We start from the raw sequence: 12,300 nt of genomic DNA on the forward strand, positions 1-12,300 counted from the left end.
CTTATAGTCAGGTGCGCCTGTATTTGATACACTGCCAATGGGTTTTCCCATTGGCAGTGTATCAAATACTTGTTCTCCCCACTGTATGTCACATTTTTGGTGGTGAATTAAATTTTATCAGAGACCAAGAACATACATTACAGTAATAGTGATAAAATGGAGAACAACAGGCCAAAATGACATCTGTTAACGTAACATATCGACATTTATTTATTTATAACTATAGCCTCAACAAAACATCACAAACTATTTAGTAAACGCTCGATCTCACGAAACGTCACGCCCAAATCCATGAAAGACTTCATCTTCAGTATCAATTATGAACAACTCTACCAACTAAGTAGTGCAGGGGTCCCCAACCTCTGGGCCGCAGACCGGTACTGGTCCGTGGCGCATTTGCTACCGGGCCACACAGAAATAATAATTTATTAGCGACTGCATTCTGGCCGAATTAACTTTGGCCTGCGCCCATTAACACACCAATATCCCTGTCTACTCTAGATATAATACTACAGGATAGAATGTCATCATAGAAATCCACTGATTGGACTGCTAGCAGTACATCTTGTTTTGTATATCTAAGTGCACTTATCCTCGATAATAACGTATGACGTAGGGCGGCCGCATCACATTTGTTCCCGGAAATAATTAGGCCCAACGCTAGAATGATTGAAAAAAAGACGTCTTTGGACTTATTTTTTACAGGAAAAGGGCACCTGACGAGCCAGATGAGCCTACAACTTCGTAGAAAACAAAATCTACGCTACTTCCCAATCTCTAAAGACCCACGAACTGTGAAGGAGTGGATTCATAATGCGTTTGTGAATAAACCGAGTTATTCCAGCATGTCTGTGCAACAGGAGGATCAATTTGTAGTGATCACAAATGACGGCGACCTTAAACGTACATTTGAGACAACAACACTACCGAGGTTCTGGATTGAAGTCATTCCGGAATATCCTGACATCGCTAGGAGAGCACTGAAAAACGTGCTACAATTTCCTACATTGTATCTTTGTGAAGTGGGCTCCTTTCACTCTCCCATTACACCTAGATGGGACTATTTCGTCTCAACGAAACAAGCTCAGACCTCCCACTGATTCAGCAGGTGAGTTATATTTTCCCTGCACTGAACACGACGGGGCTAAAAACAAATGTTATTTTATATTTGCTGTATTTTTCTGCCGCACATTGCTGGTGTTTTGACAAATTTTGCATGTGTGTAACGTTAAAAATGGCCGCGAATGCAGCGATTCCAAAGTAAACACTACAAACTTTCATGGACGGACATGTAAGAGTCCAACTGAATAAAAAAAGAGGGCTTTTTCACTGCCACAAAAGCTTTGGGAGCAAAATCTTATAAAGGAGCAAAATTTTATAAGGGTGCAAAATTTGACAGAACACCGGTCCGTGAAAAAAGAACCAAATCACACCAGTCCGTGGTGCAAAAAAGGTTGAGGATCCCTGAAGCAATGCATTTATATAAATCTGACTTAACTTATAAGACTGTGGCCCAGCCAGACCATGAAAAAAAAGTATGACTTATAGTCCGGAAAATACTGTGATTATATTAAGTAATAACTGAAAGCAAGTCTAACAAAACAGACAATTGAATTAACAGCAATAATAATTTGGCTTATACCTGATGATGAAAAAAAAAATCCTTTCAAACCTGCTTGTTCTTCATCACCATCATTCGGCTGTGGTGAACCAGCTGGATGACTGGGCCCAGCAATCTCGCCATCTGCTGCCACTGCCCTTTCAGCTCCTTTTGCTTCAATTTCCGGCACTGCCTGCATGTTCTCTTCCCCAACCTGTATCCCGTTGACCTCCACTGGTGCTGTGAGAACAAATTACTCATTAAGTCATGTTTCCATGTTTCACTCTAACTGGGACCTTAAGAACTTCTCTTGGATGGCTCACTTTACATAAAGTGGTGCCTCTACTTACGAAATCAATTGATTCTGAAAGTAGATTTGTAACTTGAAAATTCTGCAAGCAGAGACGGGTTTTCCATGTAAATGCCCAAATCCGTTCCAAGCATCCCCAAAATTCAGACATGCAGTAAATATTTTATAATGCATAAAAATGCATCAAAACATGTAACAAATACATGTTACAATTAGATTATTGCACAATAAACATAAAATCAGGGTTGTGCATGATGTAAAAAACCAAGAATAGAGTAAAGAATAAAAGTTAATTCACTCATGTAAAGCTGTCAAAACATAAGGGACAAATGAAGAGGACGCTGGGATACATACATACACATACAGTAGAGGTCTCTCTTAGACAATTGGATGCCAGGAATGCTAGGCAATCGCCAATGGCAGCGCAGCTATACATGCATGTTACGTTCAGTAAACTCTGGGACCTTCGAGTACCAGCCATACTGTATTTTTGCCTTTCGTATCCTAAAATTTATTTCGTAACAAGAGGCAATATATTCCCGTTGAGGCGTGTCTTAACCTGAAAATTATGTATGTAGAGATGTTTGAAGTAGATGTACCACTGTACACATGTGGATGAACATAGAAACCACAAGATTCCATAAAATTAAAAAATGATATCGGTGTAACACTACTACTGATTGCCTTCAACATGTTTCCTGCCTGTTCGAAAGTAAATACGTCCCCTGCTCTCAAATTGGACCATTTGTGAAAAAAAAAAGTTGAGCAAAACAGTAATAATTTGGGTTAAAAGTTCCCAAAGTTTTTACTTTGGTCAAGATGATAGTCTCTTTGGACCAATTCAATGATTTTCCATGTGCTCTAATTGGAATTTAGCAAAAATTGCATTGGTTTTGTCACCTATTTCATGTTCTCGACATTTCTAGCTCGCCACCTACAGGTGAAAGAGCCCAATCACAAGGTTTTAAGATGGAAAGTGGAGACAAAAAATACGGGGGCGCGAACATAAAACAACTGTAACTTCAGCATTGTAGAAAAGCTGGAAGAGTTTGGGTGTAAAACTTGGAACGCGGAACGAAATTGTCATTTTGCTCCATGGCTAATTGGCTAAAAGAGGTTTCTCATCCAAACTACTCTTCATGCTTGGTCATAAGTAGGTGAATGAGTAAATAGCGTTGGTAGAAAAAGCCAATTTACCAGTCGTGATGCTAGAACTAGCGCTGACAGCCATTAGCCTGATATCATCACACCATTTACTACCAGCTAAGAATTCATAGTAAAGTGAATTTTCATTTTTCTTCATAATTGTAATGAACCAGTTTTTAAACTCAAAGACAATGCCTAATGCAAGGATATTCAACTTAAATTCAAAAAGGTATGCAGTTGTGTTCAAAATGATTCAATCCCCACAGTGGATAAGTGTTTTTGCAAGTCTGACATTCATTTTTCATCTCGTTTATAATCACATCAAATAATGACATGTCACATTGACAAATATAACTGAAATAACAAAAATATTTTTGGGAATATTCCAATTAATGTCCTTTCTGTGATTACCTCATTGACAAAATTATTCAACCCCCAAGTCCACTACTCTTAAGAACAAAGGTTTCCATCAGGTGTTGTCAAACAGCTGATGAAAACATCTGTAGCTGTGAACGGAACCCTAATAAGCAGCAATTAAGCAGATTTAAAAGGACTGTGACACATGGCTCTTCTTGACAGTTAATGGCATCCTTGCAACATGGTGAACAGTCCAAGGAATGGTAAAAAAAAGTTCAGAGAGGAGGTAATTTCACTTCACAAGCAAGGATATGGATATAAAAAGATAGCAAAAGGACTAAAATTTTCAAGAGACACAATGGGGAGCATAGTCCGTAAGTTTATAGCTAAAGGCACAGTGGAAACGCTACCTGGGCGTGGTAGAAAGAGGTAACTGTCTGCAACTGCTGTGCGATACCTGAAGCGAAAGGTGGAGAAAAATCCCCGGGTGACAGCTGAGGAACTACGACAGGACATGTCATAGGAAGGTATTCAGGTTTCATCCTAGACAATAAGATGTACACTGCGAAATGATGGCTTCCATGCAAGAACTCGCAGGCACACACCCCTGCTGACTTCAAAGCACAACAAATATGCCAAAAACCATGTGGACAAACCACAAATGTTTTGAGATACTGTTCTCTGGAGTGATGACACCAAACTGGAAATTTTTGGGCCAATGAATCAACGGTATGTGTGGAGGAGAAAGAATGATGCCTATAAAGAAAAGAACACCCTATCTACTGTGAAGCACGGTGAGGGGTCAGTCATGCTCTGGGGTTGTTTTGCTTCTTCAGGTACAGGGAATCTTCAGGGTGTGCAAGCTATTATGAATTCCGTTCAATACCTATAGCTCTTTGATGCAAATATCATGCAGTCACTGACAAAGCTTAGGCTCGGGTGAGGTTGGACCTTCCAACAGGAGAATGATCCTACCACATCTTAGTTGCAAAAGAAGTGCTAGAAGATTCTGGAGTGGCTATCGCAATCACCAGACTTAAATCCCATTGAAAATCTCCGGTGGTAAGGCAGTTTAAGCACGTAAGCCCAAAAATGGTAATGAACTGGAGGCCTGTGCCCATGAGGAATGGGCAAAGATACCTGTGGATCACTACAAGGAACTTGTGTCAAGCTATGCTTCGCGTCTAAAGGATGTTATTGATGTTGTCTAAAGTTATCCATACCTAAGGAGTTGAATAATTTTGTCAATTAAGTTTGTGTTGCTTCAGTTGTATTTGTCCATTTGATATGTCATCATTTAAATTGATTATAAACAAGATGAAAAATAAGTGTTTTTGCAAGTTTGACACTACTGTGGGGGTTGAATATTTTGAACACAACTGTAGTTCGAGAAACTGTATTGGGGAGAGATCTAGGATGTTAGCTATCAATCACAGTCAACCCCACCAGAGGCACAACAAACAGATGCAGAACATGCAGTTCAAGGAAGAATAAGCAGTGTACAAGAGCAGTTTCTGGATTTGTGTGTGGGATGATGCGTGAAACAGCAGAGGCCTATAATAGCATTTAAGCAGCTAGTAATGCTAGAACTGGGAGGATCAAGCGTTGAGCCACTAAAAGCTGGTGGAGTCGTAAGACTCAAGGGTACATGGGATGGCTTAACTCGCATTTAGTTGGTCTGCATGTTTCGCCTTGTACTATACCACTAACCATCAAGCCTACAATTGCTGCAGTGCTTAATGTAAAAGTGCCCAGTCTAGTTTTAAACTCTTTTGAGTCTTTTTTTTTGTAGCAATCCAGAATCCAAACAAATATGTGGTGAGATAGGATGGGATATGACAAGCCAGAGCAAAGATGCTTATACTGCTGATTTTACCTATTTATTGATTGATGTGTGCTGCCCTAAACAAATAAAGCGAGGCTGAAATATGAAAATTGCTACAATGACAAGAACTAAAAGACATATGAACAGCCCGACGTGGTACACATTAAAACACCTGCTTTTTACAGTATGTTTACCATTGTATTTCAACTATGCCAACTATGTTACATTCAGCCTGAAGTATAAAATGTAAACTACTTTAAATGATAGAATGTCATGATGTTCAACCACTTGTATACTGAGACGAAGGTGAGTTTCCAGCAAGACTTTGTTCAACCTCCAAGCCATCACTGTACAGTATACTGAAATACTAAATATTTAAGAGTCCTATAATATCGATAAAGTGGTATAGTGACCCCCTGGTATTTACAGTGGGGGTACTATTTGGAAATAAATGATCTGTTAATTTAGCCCTGCCAGCTATTTTTATGTAATTTTTGAGGAATCCAAAACTGATCTGTTTTTCTCTACCAGTTTTTTTTACTTACTACTACATGCACACAACTAGCCATATCCTTTTGTAAAAATATTATATAGAAACATGAAACTACTGGTTCTGAGCTGCGAATAAGCAGGGGTCCAATTCTGAATGCAGCTCCACTTACTGGGAATGATGATGGGACTTACCATTAAGCTGTTGCTGTTGTCTTTGGGTGTTGTAAACTGGTGGAGGTGGCGGTGGTGGTGGAGGTGGAGGAGGGGGTGGATGTGGAGGGGGTGGCGGAGGAGGAGGCAGGTTGGCCTCATTGTTGTTATGATGGCGGTGGTTGTTGTTATTGTTGTTGTCATTGTTGGAGTTCTGGTTACTGACCAGAGCCGAGGATACGCCGATACCAGTTCCTGCACTGAGGCCCACTCTGGCACAGCCCTGACAAACACCACAAATGATGAGCAAATGATAAACTACAACCCCAATTCCAATGAAGTTGGGTCATTCTGTTAAACGTAAGTAAAAACAGAATACAATGATTTGCAAATCATGTTCAACCTATATTTAAATACACTGCAAACCATGACATTTAAATTTTAAATTTCAAACTGATGAACTTTGATTTTAGGACATCATTGACTTAGATTTTTATGGCTTAACTTGCTATATCAAAGACACATAAATCATCACAACATCATTAAATCAAATATCGCCTTTTTGTAAATCTTGCTATCGTGACACTTTCTATCGCCAATAAAAGACTTTAACTTGTTCATTACATTAAGGAAGTCATGAGTTTCCACCCAAATACCAAGACTCCTTGTAAATGGAGCATGTGCAGAACACCTTTTGGCCAGATCTGCACCCAGACGCAACCCGGAAGGGCAACATGGGAAGAGCTGGGTGCGGCCCAAGGCAGGAAAGTTGGGGGTCCCCGCTACGGGAGCTGGCTCTTAAGACATGGAATGACACCTCTAGCAGGGAAGGAGAAGCCCGAGCTGGTGTGTTAGGTAGAGAAGTTTCAACTAGGTACAGGTATAGTCAGGCTAACCTGCACCTATAGATTGGTCTCTGGTACCACTCCATTTAAGCGAAGTTAGATCCTTTTCCACTCTGGAGTTGACTACGGTGGCTGGGGCCAAGCAGGTATCAAATCTAGCCCACTAAAATTCCCTCAATCACAAAAATATTAAACAGACTCAGGAAAAAAATTACTGCTAGTAGGAATATTAGCATTTAAGTACAAGTTTTATCAATGACATGTACTGTAGGTTCTGTTAAAAGTACCTCCTCTTTTCCACTTTTGTACAGTTTACAAATTATTGCCCATTACAAGTCAATGAGATGCAGGATGATGAAGTGAGTAAAGAAATGTTCTAAACATACTGGTTTACCTTTGGTGGTTCTCGAAACATCTGGTCCAGACATATGAACTCTAAACTGGGCAGTGCTTCAATGAACTGGGAGAAGGATTCCAGTTTGATAGCATGACAGCGTACCAGAGTGATATCAACAAGTCGACTCCATCTGGATTGATCTAAGGGGACAAAAAGTAGCACATGATGTTTGATTTGGGTTTTCAAAGAAATAGGTATGTGCTAAGAAAAAGATTTCAGAAAACTTAATTTTTACCCGTAATCCAATGGTGAGGGTTATGAAGGTGAGGACAATTGTAGATGAGCAGGTACTTTATATTACTGAACACTTCATTCACCACTTGAATGCCAATATCAGTTATGATGCCTGGGTTCTCCACCACATCAGCTAGACCATACTTCACCAGGTCTGAATGACTCATCTTACCTATGTGGGAATATATCAGTTAAATATTATTATAAATTATTTTAATTTCCTGGCGATGCCAAAGTACTTCATTTATCGTAGACCTGATGACCTGGTCTTTCCATAGTTCCAGAGTTAAAGAGCCACTAATTGGCAGGCAAAGCACTATCATTTCAAAGCCAAACGTTATGCATAAGATTACAATTGGCTATTGGTTTTTCCAGCATTAGCTTCATGTCATATGATTTTCAGGCAAGCTGTCAACATATTCAAAGTTAAAACAACAAAATCTCTAGAATAAACACCAGTGTCAGTTTCTCAATACCTATCACAGCAAGTTCGAATTTGTTGTCTTCTGAAAGCTGATAACAGGAAATACAAGAAGTATTTGTAATGCTTGGCTTCACTGTGACTATGGTGGTAGACACGTTAAAACTGGTGTTTCTATCTCCAAAAACTATTGGTAGAAGACAAAGTCAAATAAAGTTATTCGTGACTAAATAGAAATTACACCCTAATCATACCTAAATTCGCATTTTTGTTTTTCTTTTCTCAGCGAAAACGTGCTCGATATTGCCAATTTTACTTTACCTAAAACAATTCTATTCACAAATGATACCATTTATAGTCACAGAGAAAAGTGTAGGGGCAAAAAACATTGTTCATTTCCTACAGGACCAACAGACAGACAATCTGACAGAAAAAAAAACTGAGAAACTGTGAATAACACTGCAGAAAACTCACACAGACACAGAGAGAACATACAAGAACCACACAGGAGTGCCTGAGCTCAACATGTCTACACAACCATTCTGCCCGTGCCAAACAATGAACTAAAATTATATGCACATCTAATTTCATCATTACATGTGAATGGACTACGAATGAACTAACATTGGAGCAGGAACTCATCCACGTATCCTAGATGAAGAGTATCAAACTGAGGAAACTCTAGTTCGGCCATCTTGAGAGCGGAAAACACTCCATCTTTGGTCAAAGATGGCTGGATACGTAGCTCATGAAGTCTGTTAAAACACAGTGACAGATATGCTGTGATTAGTGTAAAGTCTCAGACTGTTTTCATACCATACAAGTCATTTTTATGTAATAAGGATGACTGTATTTGTAAAATACATTAAATTAGTTTCACAGGGTTGAGCGAAACTAAACTATAGCTGTGAAGACATGAACAGTGTTGCTTTGAGAGAAGAATGATCCGACTCAGAACTTTTTCAAAATACAAACCATCATTTGGACGTTGTTGTTTTTGTTGTTGTCGTTACTCTGACTTGCAACTGTAAACCTAAAATACAAGCGCTAGGTGGTGGCAGAGAACTAACTTTACAATAGGTTTGGCAAATATTGAACAATTCATCAAAAAAGAAGATGTTGAATGCCCCTCGCAGTTAAAATCTACTGGTGCACTAAATGTTAAAATAAGCAGGATAGTTTTGCTTAACGAAAACATCCACTTATGTTATTCATAATAAACTAAGCATAATGCTATCAAAATGTTAATGGTTAACATCAGGGTTCATACAACTTTTGCAAAGCACATTTTAAGGACTTTTCAGACCAATTTTCCAGTTTATCCAGTACTATAAAATAAAAGTACTGTATTGTACTAAACCACAGCAAATGCACATGTATGCATCTATGTACTCTGCGAGCGACGATGTGACACGGGACATCAAGGGAAAACAACTTCAGAATGAGCGTGTAGCAGCGATGGCGCAAATTTATTTTATTTTCCTTCATTTAATAATTTAAGTATTTAAAGTGGGTGCTGAGAGCTATTTTGTGCCTAAAATTTTCAAGCATTTTCAAGGACTAAACACAAAATTCAAGTATTTTTCAAACTTCGAAAAGACGACAGTAAAATCCAAGCATTTCAAGGACCTGTATGAACTCTGTAACATCGATAGTGATGAATGCCAAACCAAAAGAAGTGGACTGAAGCATAAAATCATGATGAACGAGCTGTTAAATAATCTAAATGTTGTATTAGAATTAAAGTAGTCTGTTTCTTTTTTTAATTCAAGTAACAGACAAAAATATTTTTAAATCATTTTCCTTCTATATTTAAATAAATACATTACATAGAAAAGATATTAAATACTCAAAAACGTGGTTTTTAATATGTAAATGTTAACTTATTTTGAATTCCAGCATATTGAAAAGAAAAGCAAAATGGGACAGAGGGTAGTTTGCCATTATATTACATCAGTTTGGAAACACACGACACTAATTGTTCAGCTTAGAGGGTGGAATTCTTTTCCATTTTTACTTGATGTACAACTTCAGTTGCTCAACACTCCAGTTTTACATGCAGTGCTGCCTTAGACAATGAAGGTCACAAGCATTCAATTGTCATTTTCTGTTTCAAACTAAACTGTACACCCATAGTATGTACCAAAAAGGTTTTTTTTTGAGCATATGTCAACTTTACTAATTTTTTGTTGCCTCTGTCCCTGGATTTCTGGAATGTGTTGCAGAAATCAAATTCAAACATATCTTGTGTTGGTAATGTTATGTATTCAATCAGTGCTGTAAAGAGTAATCGATTAACTGGAGTCATTCGTTTAACAAAAAGCTTCGAATCAAATTTTGCTGGTTCAAAGATTCGTTTAATTAGAGTGAGGTTCTAATGGTTTGTTTTGAAAGTGTTCACATTTAGTATTTTTTTATTTGTGTGGATACACTGCCCTCTAGTGGCAACGGTAAATATGGCATAAATCGTTTAACATGGCTGAATCCATCTGCACCGTTTTAAGAGAAGTTTTTTTTAATGCATTTGTAATTTAGTTTGTAGGTATACTGAGCAGTTTTTTGTGTGAATGTGTGTTTGAACAATTTCTTAAGAACATTTTCGATCACATGATTGGATCGAGAACATCTTTAGAATCCATGTTAAAAAGGATTTGCAAATTGCTTTATTCTTTTACGTTCATCATAACGTCACAACTTTTTTAGACCTGAAGTGCAAGCTGTTCAGATTTTCATGAAGTGGAGGGCAGATCAACTAAGATATTAGTGTTTGGAGTTACAATTGAGGTCAAAGAATGATATATATATATATTTTTTTAAATCCTGTCCTGTTCAGCTGTTTGACATAGAGAATGGAAGTCTAAGTGCCCGGATAGTCTGAACAGTTTTAATGTTTCACAATGAGAGTCTGACATACTCCCATTGTGATCATTCAAAATACCTCGTTTATTATGACAAAGCAGCGAACAGGAAGGGGTTAGGGGGGGGACAGAAGAAATGAAACACAAGAGAAGAGAGAAAAGAAACAGAAATTACAAGAAGAAATATATTGAACATCTAGACTAGCTACTAATATGTTGGTGCTATCTCCAGCTACATGTATTTCCGGTTAACACCATGTGGGGGCCTGTTGACCAGTGAAAGAGGGGGACGGAGGGTGGGGGTGTGTATAAGCTAAGTGATTGAAAGGGGTAGAGTGTACACAAATCAGCTCTGTGATCTAGAACCAGCAATCGTGTGAATCCTTTGTGAGTGTAAGCCCGTTGGCGACCGACCCTTCAAAGAATGATTTAAACTTATCATGAGGCACTGTGCAGGATTGACAAGTGTCGTTTTTTTTTTTTTTTAGGTGTGGGACTAAGGACCTGCGAGCAGCAGTGATGACAAGGTAACCCAAATCCACCTCCAGAGCATTTTTACAGGCTCCAAACACAATGGTGTGGAGGTTTCGAAATCCTCCTGCAATGAAATATCAATATCAGTTATATTCTGCATAAAATACTGAAAGCCAGAAACAAACACAAAAAATTTAAAAAATAAAATAAAATCATCTCATTATTCTGGCATACACCAAACAAAATGATCATAAATTACTTAAAAACAAAGTTCAGTCTGATTTTTATTATTTTAAAAAAAATAAAAAAATTTTTAAAGCAAACGTTTATACATTGTATCTAATGATTTCAACTGTAACTGACTGAGTTTAAATAGAAATTTGACTTTTAAGGATACTGCAATGTACATTTTCCTGACCTGATCTCCAGCTGTCCTCCACCACATGTTGGATGAGCCCTCCAAGGAAGGGTACTCTCACCAACTCGAGTTGTTCAAGATTTCGGGCTGAAGCTAAACCAGTAACCAGGGGAACATATTTGAGGGAGTTGGTTGGACCTGCACAGTTCCGCATGACAAAGGATCTCAGGCTCACGCAGAGGAACTCTTTAAATGGCTGAGGTTTGGTGAGACGGACCCACTTCAAGTAAAGGTGGCGCAGCATGGAAACACAAGGGATCTCTGGGACATTTACACCTATCGAGAAATTTAAAAAAAAAAAATTGTGAAAATACATACACCAATGCATCTTTAGGATTTTTAAATCTTACAGATGAAGCAATTTTATTTCTAGATGAAACTATACTGGCTAACTCGGAACTTACAGGCAACAAACAATAAGTCACAAGGGGACAAACAACCTTTGTCACTCACAATCACACCTATGGAGAATTTAGAGTGTCCAATCAGCCTAATGTGTGTTTTTGGGATGTGGGACGAAACCGAAGTACCGGCGGAAAAAACACGTAGGCACGGGGAGAACAAGCACACTCCAGACAGGAAGGCTGGAACCTGGGATTGAACCCTTGACCTCAGAACTGTCATAAAAGTTGAATACAGAGTTTGCCAAAAAACTACGCTTCCCCCAAATTCGCCAAAAACCTATTCGTTTCTAATTGGATGCCATTGCCATGTACGTCGTTCCAATCATTGCTAATGGCCAAAAAAAAACTTGAGTGGTTATGATTTTTGAT

The 12,300-nt window shown here is 38.4% G+C and overlaps 1 protein-coding gene across 1 annotated transcript in view; it reads right to left on the reverse strand.

The window, feature by feature from the left end:
- fbxo38 (F-box protein 38) overlaps positions 1-12,300 on the reverse strand; it is a 46,598-nt gene that overhangs the window by 18,844 nt on the left and 15,454 nt on the right. Inside the window, exons 6-12 of the mRNA XM_057850445.1 lie at positions 11,528-11,803; positions 11,140-11,233; positions 8,402-8,532; positions 7,358-7,528; positions 7,120-7,262; positions 5,923-6,163; positions 1,673-1,840 (exon numbers count right to left, since the gene is read on the reverse strand). Of these exons, the coding sequence (XP_057706428.1) occupies positions 1,673-1,840; positions 5,923-6,163; positions 7,120-7,262; positions 7,358-7,528; positions 8,402-8,532; positions 11,140-11,233; positions 11,528-11,803 (1,224 nt within the window). The remainder of the gene's footprint in view (positions 1-1,672; positions 1,841-5,922; positions 6,164-7,119; positions 7,263-7,357; positions 7,529-8,401; positions 8,533-11,139; positions 11,234-11,527; positions 11,804-12,300) is intronic.

Source organism: Corythoichthys intestinalis, chromosome 11, assembly GCF_030265065.1.
Source record: "Corythoichthys intestinalis isolate RoL2023-P3 chromosome 11, ASM3026506v1, whole genome shotgun sequence".
Lineage (NCBI taxonomy): Eukaryota > Metazoa > Chordata > Actinopteri > Syngnathiformes > Syngnathidae > Corythoichthys > Corythoichthys intestinalis.